This window comes from Muscardinus avellanarius (genome assembly GCF_963383645.1).
Source record: "Muscardinus avellanarius genome assembly, chromosome: 2".
In the NCBI taxonomy this organism is placed as follows: Eukaryota; Metazoa; Chordata; class Mammalia; order Rodentia; family Gliridae; genus Muscardinus; species Muscardinus avellanarius.
In genome coordinates this window covers 7,960,275-7,974,222 of record NC_137787.1, presented here as the reverse complement: position 1 = coordinate 7,974,222, position 13,948 = coordinate 7,960,275, and the positions used below count along the sequence as shown (strand labels likewise).

At 44.4% G+C, this 13,948-nt stretch overlaps 1 protein-coding gene across 1 annotated transcript in view; it reads left to right on the top strand.

The window, feature by feature from the left end:
* DIS3L2 (DIS3 like 3'-5' exoribonuclease 2) overlaps window positions 1-13,948 on the top strand; it is a gene marked incomplete at both ends in the record, with an annotated part of 327,839 nt that overhangs the window by 249,575 nt on the left and 64,316 nt on the right. The window contains one exon of the mRNA XM_080689222.1: window positions 6,145-6,252. Coding sequence (XP_080545348.1) covers window positions 6,145-6,252 — 108 coding nt within the window. The remainder of the gene's footprint in view (window positions 1-6,144; window positions 6,253-13,948) is intronic.

Sequence of the window (13,948 nt, the reverse complement as noted above, 5' to 3'; positions counted from 1 at the left end):
TGTTGGCCAGTAAGTGAATTATCTATTTCCTTTAAGTTGTTTCAGCATGCAGCTAGGGAGCTGAGTGTACCTTGGTGTTAAAACCTCGAAGTCCTCAGAGAAAAGAGAAGAACGCACCTAGTTGTCAGGCTGCAGATCTGGGCTGCTGGGCACCGAGGGTGTGAGGGAGGCCAGGTGGGAAGCCAGCCAAGGCCTGGTCTGAAAGGGGCAGTGAGGCCCCTGTGGCCCCCAGACGGTGGGGCCCCGTGGGTTGCAGGCATCTGTCCCCTAGGTTGCTGCACGCCCTTCCTGTTCCTCTTTGCCTGGGTGGCTGATTCTTCCCCTCTCTGTGGCCCTTGCTGTTGGTCACAGGGTTATCCTGGCTAACCTGCTGCTGAACTTGGCCAGCCTGCCACTGTGGCTTTAGCAGATGTTTCTGTTCTCTGAGGCTAATGCAAGATTTTATAGTCTTGTTGGTACCCCCACCCAGCTGCCTTGGGTAGTGGCATATTGATCAAGTGATCAGTGTCTCTCAACTCTCCCAAGTTCTGGGCCAGAATACTTAGAAAGGCATGGGCCTGTCATCTGTCCCTTTTTGCCAGGGCCAGCTTTTGAGTTCTGCCGTGACCCAGCTTTGGACTTTGCCCTGTGGAATCCTTCAAGTTTCTTTTCCTTTTCTGCTGCCAGCAGTACCTATCTGCCCTCCACTTAGCACGTACTGAGTGCCAGCCCTGTGCCAGTGTCGGATATAAGACGAGGTGGATGTTGGTCCTGCCTCAGGCCAGCAGAGGCAGGCCTGTGCACCAGCAAGGGTCGAGAAGGGCTGTTCACAGGATCTGAAGAGACCCTACCCATGCTTAGTGCCTGTCTGGGCCCCAGGAGCTCTTGGTACACAAGGCATCTTCAGCCAAGTGCCAAGTGAACATCCTGAACAAACAGCATTTTACAGTCATCCCGATTACAGCCTCCTGATTCTAGCAATCCCAACCACAGTGGGAGGAGGCAGAGGTGGGAGGTGGGCAGCGTCAGCTCTCCAGTTACCTTCGCCTCTCGGAGGCTGACTGCTGAGGCCGTGGCAGTGCTCAACCCCTGGCCTCTGACCATGGAGGCTCCAGACTTCCCCAAAGACCTCTTGGCCCCACTGAAGGTGGTCAGCACCCCATCCACAGGACAGACAAAAATCCAGCTCATCAGTTGGAAAGGTGAAAAGAGAAGGGGAAGGAAACCTGTCCTGATATAAACTGGAAGTCTGGACAGCAAGAAGGGTAGTGGTGCTCGCTTTGGCAGCACTTACTCTAAGATTGAAACAATACGGGGTTAGCATGGCCCTGCGCAAGGGTGACACGAACGTCTGCAAAGCGTTTCATACTTTAAAAAGTGAAAAGAAAGCTGTATTAGTTTGTTTGTTGCTATAATCCAGTGCCTACAGCTGGATACTTATAAAGAAAAGAGGTTATTTAGCTCAGTTTCAAAGGCCTGAGGTACAAGACAGTGCACTGTGAGCTCTGAGGCGGGAGTATAAGCAGTGGCACTGCGCTCGAGCAGCTGGGCATCCCTCAGCTCCTGGGGAGCCCTCTCTTCCAGTTGCACACAGCGTTCTGTGTCCGGGTACCAAGGCAGGCCTCAGGGAGCCGAGGCGCTGTGCGGAGACCCAGGCAGGTCTCCCCCGCCACCTCCCAGCCCTCCTCCATGGGGACGCCTGCTGCGTACCGGGCTGTGGGAGAGCACATTTGCAGTGACCCGGCAAGATCAGGCCCGATTTATGAGAGGCCGCGATGTGCCAAGCCACAAGTGTGATCATAACCTCTTAATTCTTTCTCCTTGGAAAGACAGAGGCATAACCACCTATTTACAAAACTGTAGGGACACAAAGACTGTTTTCTCTGAATTCTACCCGATTATCTTCTCACCCCGGTATCTGGTGAGAAGTTTGTTAAAAGGAATGCCCCTTAAAAACGAAATAAAGCCATACTACCCAAGAGTTTTGCATTTTGCTTTTATATGAGCACTTGGGTTCTTTGGCATCGGGCCGTTGAAGTGTGAGCAGCTGAGCAGTTTGATAACCTGGGCGGCCACTGAGTGTGCTGACAGTTTTTAGGAGCATTCGTCAAAACAGTTTACCTTATACTTAAAGTGCTAGATGCCTCTGAAATTTTTATGTAAAGATGTTTACATCAAAGTCTGCTAGGTGTTTCATAAGATGCTTTTTATGATTCAGTAGCAGCAAACATAGAAAAAGTAGGTAATTCGTTTCCTGGGAGAAAGTCATCTGCAGACTACAGGCACCTGCTGTGTGCCAGGTGCTGGGTAGAGGGCCAAGGAAGGACCCATCCTCGCTCCTGAGGGCCCTGTGGTCTGGAGGAGGGAAGAGCGCTCGGGTGCAGCGCAGGCAGTGGTGTGGACATGTTATGGAGGACTTTGGAGGAAGCAGTCAGGGGCTGGCTGGCTGGAACTGCCCCACATCCCCCTGGAAGGGACAGGGAGTGTAAAAACAGTACATTCCCTGCCGGGGGAGTCTGAATGAGCTGCGTAGAGATGGCGATGAACCGCATCTGGAAGGATGTACAAAAGTTTGCCGGATGAAAAACATCCAGAAAGGTTTTCCAGAAAAAGGGGACAGCGTGTGCAGGAGCTGCAGCAGTGGGCAGGCGGGCAGCAGAGAGCTTGCAGGGGGGCCTGTGCAGCTGGCCGAGGGCGCGAGTCAGCGCAAGGCTGAGCCGGGCGGTGCGGCCTGGGACACCGCAGCGGCCTTGCACTGAACATCACTGATACTGTTTCACTACTGAGAAGAGCTAGACCCAGAATGGTGCTGACTTACCCAGATCAAGCAGAGGGCTGGGCCCAGGATGAGACCCAGGTATCTCAGACCTCCAACCCTTTCTTCTTCTTCCTGCTCTATGCTGCTGATGATCCTGCATTGTTTAATGATCCTTAGACCTTGCTTTTTTAAGAGTCAAACTTTTTTTTCTTTTGGCTAATAATAATCTTAGTACCAAACTCAAAGAAATAAAAACAGATCAGGTTTCATAACTATAATTAGCATAAATTTATTTCCCAGATAAATGTATAGCCCAAGATAAATGAATGGAAGTAGTGTCTTTCTTTTAATAACCTTCCGTTTTGGAATACTCTTACATTTATAGGAATGTTGTAAAGAAAGGACGGTGAGGCCCTACCTGCTCCCAGTACCCCATTGTTAACATCTGACATTACCACACTACACTTGTCAGGGCTAAGAAACTGACGTTGGAAGATCACTTCAGTTCCAAGCTTTTTTTGGATTTTAATAATCTCCCTGTCACTTTTTGGTTGTTATTGTTGTTTTGTTTGTTTATTTGGTTTGCTATTTCAGGATCCAATTCAGGCCCAAGTTGCAATGACTTTCTTTTGACAAATGCTTAAAACATGATTATATTATTTTACATTATCAAATATCAAATTGATATTTTACACTATCAATTTGGCCAGGCATGATGGTGCACACTTGTAATCCCAGGATTTAGGAAGGTTCTCAGCCAGCCTCAGCTACTTAGTGAGGCCCTCCACAACTTAGTGAGACATTGTTTCAAAATAAAAAATAAAAAATAGGGCTGGAGGTGTAGCTTGGAGGTAGAATGCCCCTGGGTTTAATCCCCAGTACCATAAAAAAAATGCTCAGTTTGGTGACTCAGAGTAGGGTATTGACTTGAACGCTTAGAAGAAATGGTAACTATCTGAAGAGAGAAAAAAAGGCTTTAAGCTTGGACTGCCCGTCATTGCCATGTGGGGTGAATAGCCGCTTACCAAAATACGTTTGGAGTAATCATCTGATAATGAGCCCAGAGAAGAACTTAGGAAACTTGAACAGCCAGCAAACTTGAATTAGTCTGTCTTGGTCAGCCCAGGCTCCTATAACAATATACCACAGACCAAATAGCTTCAAAGCAGACATCCGTCTTTCCTGGTTGTAAAGTCTGGAAGTCCTAGATCAAGCTGCTGGCCGCCTGGGTTCCTGGTGAGAGCTCTCCTCCTGGCGTACATATGGCTGCGTCCTCACATGGCCAGCCCTCTGTGCCCACTTGCAAGAGCAAATCAGTGTGTGTGATTGGGCTCCGCCTCGTGACTTCATTCAGGCTTAATTAGCCTTCTAAAGCCCTGTGTCCAAACACAGTCCATTTGGTGGTCAGGGCTTCAACATATGAATGGAGTCAGTCCCTATGCTGAACATACAAGGAATCTTTATACTTCAGTTATGACATTGTATGCTGTGGAAATTCATTTCTGTTTGTTGACTTATGCAATACGTTGATGAAGGTGAGGAGCTCAGTATTTTGTAAAACACCTGCCACATACAAGGAAATATTTAAATATTTAGAGAACATTTCAATGCATCAGTAAACATGTTAGCAGAGAGGACAGTGTCATCTAAGCTGATGGTACAAGAGCAAGAACAAGGAGAACATTTCAAAAGCAGTAATTTCATGAAAGCTGTTGCCAGAACTTTTCAGGTCCCCGTTAGGTTTAACATAGATGGTAAAGAGTCAGTGTCGTTTAGAACAATGCCAAGCAAGCAGGGAGTGGCGGCACCCGACTGTAATCTCAGTACTTGGGAGGATGAGACAAGAGGATTGCAGATTCAAGGCCAGCCTCAGCAATTTAGTGAAACCCTGTTTCAAAATAAAAATAAAATAGGGCTCGGGGTGTCGCTTGGAAATATGCTCCTGGGCTTAATCCCCAGTACCACAGGCGGGGGAAAAAAAGGGGAGACTAAACAACTTGTATTTGTTACTGGTGAAATGGACCACAATTTGTAGAATTTACTTTCACATACCAAAGATATGCACTGTGCTGAAGCAGGGCACAGGTACGGAGTTTTCTATTGAATAAGAAAACAGTGGAATTGGTTTTGTTTTTATCAATAAAGAGATGAGCTGGCTGTACCTCCAGGGCCGCACAGCAGCCCTTCTGCCTCGCTCCTCTTGGTCCATGAGCGCAGGTCAGCAGGTGCACATCGAGGAGGAGGAAATGGCGGCTGGGCTGGCTCCACTTGGGAAGTGGGGCGGTGTAATGCCATCCATCAGAAAAGTGTGGGAGAGGGGACAGATCTGAATGTGGGAGGGGGAAAGTGAAGTCTCCTCAGAAGATGCAGGTAGATATTCCTTTCATGATAAAGAAAACAAGTAATATTCTGGGGCAGCTATAAATCATCATTTGAAGTATGTTAAAAAAGAGAAATCTTAATGAAAGGCAATACCATTGAATCAGTTTATTGTGGGATTGAAAAGAAATCATTTAGGCTTTTTAAAAACTGCAACTGACCAGTTGGCCATTTTTTCTTCCAAGAATCCTGGACTTAAGAGCTTTTCTGTTTCATCACAGTGACATTTTGTTATTTTGTCAATGTTTCAACATATAATTTGGTAAATTGTGATATATTCAATTACCAAATCAAGTAAATTCTTGATTTTACTTTGATGACATTCTAAAGTTTATATTCAGTCTTTGGGTTCTTTAGTATATAGTTCAACCAAAATGGTTATTTCCAAAATTGCAAGTCATCCTTGAGTCTCGGGCTTCAGCTTGAGGATGGCTGTCCCCTGTGGTCCATGAGAATTGGCTCCAGGACTCCTGCAGACACCAGGAGTCAGTGAAGTCCTAGTTGCTTTTGTAAGATGGCGCAGATTGGTCTGTCACCTCACGTACCCTCCTGTGTGCTTGCTGTCATTCTAGATTGCTATGCTCCCTACATACGAGGTCAATGGGATGTAAATAACTGTGACGCTGTATTGCTTCTTGAATAACAGCAAGAAAACTGTACCTGGTTAGTGCGGATGTAATTTTTAAAAGTACTCTCCAGAGACACTTTGTTGAATCCTTGAATGCAGAAGCTGTAGATCCAGAGATCTGACTTAGGAGAAGAAAACATAGCTGCTTTTTATTCCTACAGTGTACTTCTGACCTTCAGTGACCGACTCTTCCCCCTTCCCCAGGTCACATTTCCTTGCCACTAGAGGCTCTTGGAGGAGCCAGGGACAAAGTGGTCTTTCGCAGAGCGTAATGGGAACAGAGCCTGCTCTGCCTTCAGCGCACTCCGGGAGCTCAAGCTGGTTGCCCACACCGTGCCCTCTGGGCTGCCCCTAAGCTGCAGGTTGAAGAAAGGTGCTCATGCCTGTCCTCTGTTCGCAGGTGGTCCCTATGCTGCCCAGGCTGCTGTGCGAGGAGCTGTGCAGTCTCAACCCCATGACCGACAAGCTGACCTTCTCTGTGATCTGGACGCTGACGCCTGAGGGCAAGGTAACCCCTTGCACACTGCCACGCAACCTCCACTTACACTATGCTACCCATGAGTCATGGTTAGCACCCCCATGTGCCTGGCACTGGGCTGGAGCACCATTGGCAAGGTGGAGGTATAAGGGCCCTGGCCTCTGAGGAACCAAAGCCCTGTATGGGAGTCAAGACTGAGCGTAGGCACTTTCCGAAGGAGTGGCTTCTTGGCAGCTGCCGTGGAAGGAAGAAACTAAGGAGGCAGAGCGAGGTGGGAGCTTAGTGCAGGGATGGGGTTTCAGAGAGGCTGCGTGTGCACCAGGAAGTCGGGAGGGCCAGCCCCGCTGTCGTCAGGGAGCAGGACCTATGGGAGGAGGCCATTTGGGGCACGGGGAGACTTTATGTAGATGAGTGTTGGAAAAGTCTCAAATGAATTGTAGGTGCTAAGGTCCCTCTGACATGTCATGAGGAAGATGGCATTTTAGAAAGATGAATGCTATATTACCATGCAGGATGACCGGTGGTGTGACGACTGAGCAAGGCTCAAGGGGATAAAACCAGGGACGGAGGGCAGGGGAGGAGAATGTCAGCAAACACTCCCTAGAAGAAGGAACAGGGGAGAAGGTAAATGAAGTGGACTCTAGGAAAAAGTAGTTCCCTCCCCCAAAACAAAAAACTACGCATCCAGGGTAGGGTAGTGGTTAAGCAAAATGTGATGCCTGCCCAGGGAAGTGTTATGTAGTTACAGAAGCTAATTTCAGAGATCATGGAAGAACACGGGAAATGTTTATGCTCTAATATAAAATAGAAATAAAAAAGATACTTAATTATAAAGAGGTTCCAAATAAAGATGGAATATCGAATACCCACATTTACTTTCATTCCCTCCCAAAACCTCACTAAAACAACATTAAAGAGAATTTTTTTAAAAGACATAACCCACAAGGACAAAGAGAGTGGGAGAGGAGACAACAGCAACAGAGGTTGGAGGCTGGGCAGCGGAGGGCCGAGTGGGGACTGGCTTGGCAGTCCTGAGAAGCAGAATTGGAGCCAGCAACAGAGAACGCCAAGAAACAAAAAGATCCAGAAAATGACAGCTCCAGATAACTCCAGAAGGCAGGAGTTAAGGGGCAGGTAAAAATGAGGCTGACAACAGTGTTTGTTGAAAGTTTATTGAAAAAGATTAGCCCTCTTGGCCTAGGCAGAAGAACAGAAATTTGTTCTCAGGACAGGACAAATTGAGGGGTCTCTTGAACTGAGGGCACACCAAACACAGGGGTGCTGTTCTTTCAGGGGATTGAGTACATGTTGATGCACCAAATGTTAGAAGTCCTGGTGTTCTTTTCCAACCAACTCCAGAATTCTGGGAGCCAGGTTATACCCATTAGTTAGGAGATGGGAACAAGTTTCTATAAGGACTCTGAGTCGTAAAGAATAAAGACATTAACCTTAAGGGTTTCTCAACCAACAACCCAGCTCTGTCTCCCTACAATAAAACTTACAGATAATGTTCTACCCAATCAGAATTTCACTTTCATGTATGATGAGAATTTTGGAATTTCACTTTCATGTATGATGAGAATTTTAGAATTTCACTTTCATGTATGATGAGACAGCCAGGAGGAAAGTGTCTAATATGAAATAGGAAGACAGAGTGATCTAACAACAACAAGAGCAGCCAGGACACGTACCATGAAAAAGAAACTATCATCTATAGCCTTAGAAAAAGAGTTCCTAGAAATTAAAAACAGGAGAGAAGAAATTAAAAAGACCCAAGATTCTGGTTGGAAGGTAAAATTAAGAAATTTTACCAGAAAGAGAAAAGATATGAAAATTAGAGGAACAGTCCAAGATATCCAACATTTGTTCATTGAGCATTCTAGAAACAGAGAGCAAAGAAAATAGAGGAGGAAAAATGGTCAACAAAATAATTCTAGGAAATAGACCATTCCTAGAGGATATGACTCTCCAGATTGAAATAACTCACTGTCAGCACAGTGGGGGAGACATACCATTTCCAAGACATACCATTATAGAATTTCAGTACACTGGAAACAGAAGATCCTACAGATTTCTAAAAAGGTAAGGGGAAAAGTCACATCCAGTATGAAATAACTTTAGACTTTTCCACAATAACCTTAGAAGCTAGATGACAGCAAAGCAAAACTCCTCCATTTCTAAAAGGCTAACATTCTGTACCCATGCTAAAATTCTATACCCAGCCAAGCTATCAATAAACTACAGGAATAGGGAGGGACATTTTCAGACATACGAGGGGTTTTTTTTTTTATTTATTTATTTATTTATTTATTTATTTATTTATTTTTTGGTGGTACTGGGGTTCCTGGAAGCCCTTCTACCTCCGGGCTACACTCCCATACCTATTTTTACATTTTTACTTGGAAACAGGGTCTCCTAAGCCAGCGCGCGCGGCTGGCTTCGAACGTGCGCGATCCTCCTGTCTCTGCCTCCCAAGCGCGGGGATGACAAGCGTGCGCCACCACGCCCGGCTGACATACGAGGTTTAAAAAAAAAATACACCTCTGATACATTTTCTCTTAGCATGCTGACAGAAGATGGGCTTCACCAAAATGAAGGTTCAAATCAAGAAGAGGTACACATGGGACCCAGGAAGCACATAAATCAGAAAAGGGGAAAAGGGAGGGAATCACCTGGATCAGGGATCAGCAAACTTCTCTTAAGAGCCAGATGGTATATTTGCAGCTTTGCAGACCACACAGTCTTTGTCAGAATTACTAAACTTTCTCATTGCCATAGGAAGTGACAATATATAAATGAAACAGCATGGCTGTGTAGCATTTTATGAAAAAGCTGTATTTTCCAAAGCAAAAAATAAGGAGAGAAGTTTGTTTTATATTTTCACAAATCTCCTCTGTGTCTGTCTTGAAGACATTAAACTGAATGTCAGCATCTACATTCAGTGTGTTAGAATAAGTTGTTTTTGTTGAGATACATGAAGTTAGATATCAACTTCAGTTAGATAGATAGTTGGCAAAGAAAGCATTTTAATAGCTTTTTCAGATAATTGTAGATATTTATCTTTGTACTACACTAAAATACAACAGAGTTAATTTAGAATCTGAAACCATAACTGCTACGAACTGAATCTGCGTCATCCCCAAATTCAGATGTTGAGGCCCTGACCCCCAGCGTATCTATATTTAGAGACAGAGCCTATAAGGAAATAATTAAGAATACACAAAGCCTTAAGAATGGAGCCCTGATCCAGTATTAGTATCCATATAGTAAGAGACTAATACTCCCTCCCTCTCTCTCTCTCTCTCTACCATGTGAGAACCCAGCATGAAGGCAGCTGCTGTCTTCAGGCCACAGAGATGGCCCTCACTGAACTGAGTTGCCTGGCACCTTGCTCTTGAACTTCTAGCCTCCAGAACTATGCAGAGTTTCTATTTAAGCCACTCCATTTATGGCATTTTGTTACGGCAGGTCTAGCAAACTAATACAATATCAACTGAACTTTGTTACCTGGATTACATCATTATCCAGGCATGGTTGTGTGTGTGTGTGTGTGTGTGTGTGTGTGTGTGTGTGTGTGTGTGTCCTACCTCCAAGCTATATATCTAACCCTTTTTCTTTTTTCTTTTTCTTTCTTTCTTTTTTTTTTTTCCAGTATTGTGATAGAACCCAGGGGCATTCTACCTCTGAGCTATACTTCCAGCCCTATATTTGCATGGGGTGTGTGTGTGTGTGTGTGTGTGTGTGTGTGTGTGTGTCCTACCTCCAAGCTATATATCTAACCCTTTTTCTTTTTTCTTTTTCTTTCTTTTTTTTTTCAGTATTGTGATAGAACCCAGGGGCATTCTACCTCTGAGCTATACTTCCAGCCCTATTTTTTATTCTTTATTTTGAAACAGGGTCTCACTGAGTTGAAAATTGCCTCACTAAATAGATGAGGCTATCCGTGAACCTCGAACCTCCTGTCTCAGTCTCCCAAATGCTGTGATGATGAGCGTGCACCACATTGTCCAGCTTATTTTTTCTTTTTGAAACAGGATCTTGCAAGATTGCTGAGAGCCAGACTATGTTGCTGAGACTGTCCTCAAACCTTTGATCCTCCTGTCTCAGTTTCCCAAGTACTGAGATTGCAGTCATGTTCCACCATGCCAGCTTTGCTGATATCAGATATTGGCCATTTAAAAAAATATTCATTTGCCAGGCATGGTGGCACACGCTTGTAATCCCCACACTTGGGAGGCGGAGACAAGAGGATCGTGCAGGTAAGAAGTCAGTTATGCTGGCTTAAGAGACCCTGTTTCCAAATAAAAATATAAAATAGGTATGGGAGTGTAGCCCGGTGGTAGAAGGGTTTCCAGGAACCCCAGTACCACCACCCCCCAAGAAAAGAGACTCAGTTTCCAAATAAAAAATATAAAAAATAGGTGTCTGGGAGTGTAGCCCGGAGGTAGAAGGGTTTCCAGGAACCCCAGTACCAATATATATATATATATATATATATATATATATATATATATATCTCCTGGTGCAGTGGTGCATGCCTGTAATCCCAGAAAGTCAGGAGTTTGAAGCAGGAGGATTGCAAGTTTGAGGCCAGCCAGAATAAAAATAGGTTGGATGTAGCTCAGGGGTAGAGCATCTCCAGGTTCGATGCCAGGACAAGAAAGAAGAAAAGAAGAAAGGAGAGAAATACTGGCTTCTTGCGCTAATCTTCTAAATATAGACACACTTCATTATGTAATATGAAAAAATCATACTTGTTAAGCACTGCCAGTCTTTTCAGAGAAGCCTTTTAAGTATTAGGAAATGGTCAAGATCATGTGTCAGATAAAGGTTTCTAAAATACTCATTTTTGCAAAAGCTCATCCTCTATAATGGTGATAATCAGTGTCTTTCAGTTCCCGTGAAGCACTAATACCCGTCTGCATTTAAACTGTAGCTCGTCTCCGTTCCTTCACATAGAAATGGTGCTGTGTAATACGTGGCGGCTGGTGGCCCAGGGCACGCGCTGTCATTCACTCACTGCCAGTGGGAGTGTGCGTGAGGGAAGGAGAGTGGCCATGAGCCTGGACACCAGCCAGGGGTTGGGGATGCTCAGTGTCAATGTCAACACCTGGGACGGGGCACAGAATGCCGTGTGTGTGTGTGTGTGTGTGTGTGTGTGTGTGTGTGTGTGTGTGTGTGTCTGTGTGTGTGTCTGTGTGTCTGTGTCTGTGTGTCTGTGTTTTACTGAAGATTGAACCTGGGGACATTCTACTTCCAAGCTACAGCCCAAGCCCCTTTTTATTTTGGAAAGGGTTTCACTGGGTTGCTGAAGCTGATCTCAGTCCTCCTGCCTTAGCCTCCCAAGTACTAGGATTACTGGCATGTCAATTTGTATAATTCCTTAGTGTTATTACAAAAACAGTTTGACTTCATGGACTTCTGAAAAAGTCTCAGGGTCTCCCAAGAGACCATGGAAAGTGGCTATGGCAACCACTATACCACCAACGCTTCTCATGGCAACCACTATACCACCAACGCTTCTCATGGTCCATGCTTTGAAAACTTCTATTTTAAATAGTTGGTGGAAAACCTGGGGTAGAGTATCATACGTAATGCACAGAAAGATGAAACAAACTAAAACAAGACAAGTATGGATCCTAATGAAAGTAAAAAGTCGTAGAGGAAAGAAGGGTAACACTGAGTATTTACATAACCACAGTAGTATACTGATTGACTGAATTCTGGAAGTTATGCTGTAACCGTAGGGGAGGAACAGTGATGAGCATGGTTGGGGAAGGGGGTGTGCCTATGAAAGCAAAATAAATCCTCTGCTTTTATAGTGACACGTTCATGAATAGTGCCTTAAAATAAACAAGTAGGTAGTATAGAAATATGGAAGTTAATGTCTAGGTAATATGTTAAAAGGGGTAAAAGTAGTTACCATTGGGGAGGCACAGAAAAGGGAGAAGGGCACAGGGACACTTTCATAATTAGCCTTTCAAACTATTTGAGTGTTGGAACTATGCATACTTTTTTTAAATTTTTAAACTTGAAAATTTTTAGGCATACAGGAAAGAAAATAAAATAGCACAATAAACCCACCATTCCCATCTCCCAAATCCAGCTACTGTCAAGGTTTGTTTTTTGCTAAAGTATTTCAAAACAAACCACAGACATGTCATTGCACTCATATGTATTTTGATATGCAACTCTAAAAATTTTGGACATTTTCTTATATAACCGCAAGGCCCTTCGCACACCTAACAATGCCATGGTGTCATCCAAAACCCAGTCCTCAGTATCCATAATAATTTCCCTGATTGTCTCCAATGGATTTGTCCAAATTGAGACCAAAGAAAGTTACACACACGACGTTTGGTTTTTATGGCTAATAAATATCTGGTTAAAAGTTCCTTTCTAAGATTTAAGAGGCAAACATTATCTAAAATACAAAGAAGGAATTATGAATACATTTTCCAGCAATCATATTCTGGTGGGGGTGGGAGCAAGAATGGGGAAAAAAAAGAATGGAAAAAGACCAGAAGGAAATAAAACAGAATGCCAACAGTGGTTGTGTTTGGGTAGTAAAACTATGAGTAATTTTTTCTACTTTTTTATTTTCTAATGATTTTTGAAAACATGTATAACTTTTATATTTTTATAAATGCTTATTTTTGCAAAAGTTTAACTAAATAGAAAATAAAAGCCCATATAAGAGAACTAACTTGAGTCAACAGAAAAGAACGTTAGGTCTGAGTTATGCCTGCCAGGGACCGACCCAAGAAATAAAAAGCTGCCTGATCTAATGAGCTTTTAAAATACGAGGTCATAAAAGAAGCTCTAGAAAGCGGAGAACTCCAACATGCAGCTGGCCTCTGGGGATTCTGTGGAGGCAGCGCCTGGTGCTCAGGGCTTCTGCTCTCTGGGAGGGGCTGGGGCAGGTGTGAAGGAGGCGCAGGGCCAGAGGGGTGCTGGGCCTCCTCCAACCCCACCAGATAGGAAAGAGGAGGGTTTGGACTAGGCACAGGTTGTGGGGCAAAGCCCACTAACCACACTCCTTGTACTGTGGTTATCCAAACATCCGACCCAGACCAAGGGACCACATGAGAGGTAGACCAGTTGGTTAGGCCTGGGATGTGGTGACAGATGAATATCTCCTACCCGCAGTCCATGCCCAAAATGAAAGGTCAGATTCCACACTTGTGTCCAAGGATGCTTGTTCAAGACTCCAGCAAGGAAAGCCTGAGTTAAGCAAGAGAGGCACCAAGTTTGGAACCAGGTGGATATTGGGGTGCCAAAGAAGGCCTTCTCTCACCTGGAATTAGGTGGAAAAAGCTTTGTAGGTTTCATTAAGCTACTGGCATGCCTTACTCTCTGGAGCAGGCTTAGTCCATTATAGGAAACCTATTCAAACTTTTTCTTTCCTTTTTTCTTTTCTTTTTTAACACCCTCTAGATTTTGTTCAAGCACCCACAAATAAATCTTGGTTGTCTCTGCTTTCATTAAGGCGATGCCTAATTGTCGGTCAGTAAATACTACAGGGTCTATTTGTAGCATATTTCTCATGTATTGGTTGTGGGAACATTGTTCTCTACTCTAGACATTTGTGATTACGTATTGTCACAAGTACAAAGTCACTCAAGTGAATCTGGTACTTTTATAAGATCAAACTCTATAACCACAAAATCTGCTCTGACCATGTCGGTCCAATGGCCTCGTCACTTCCCCAGTAACTCTGAACTCT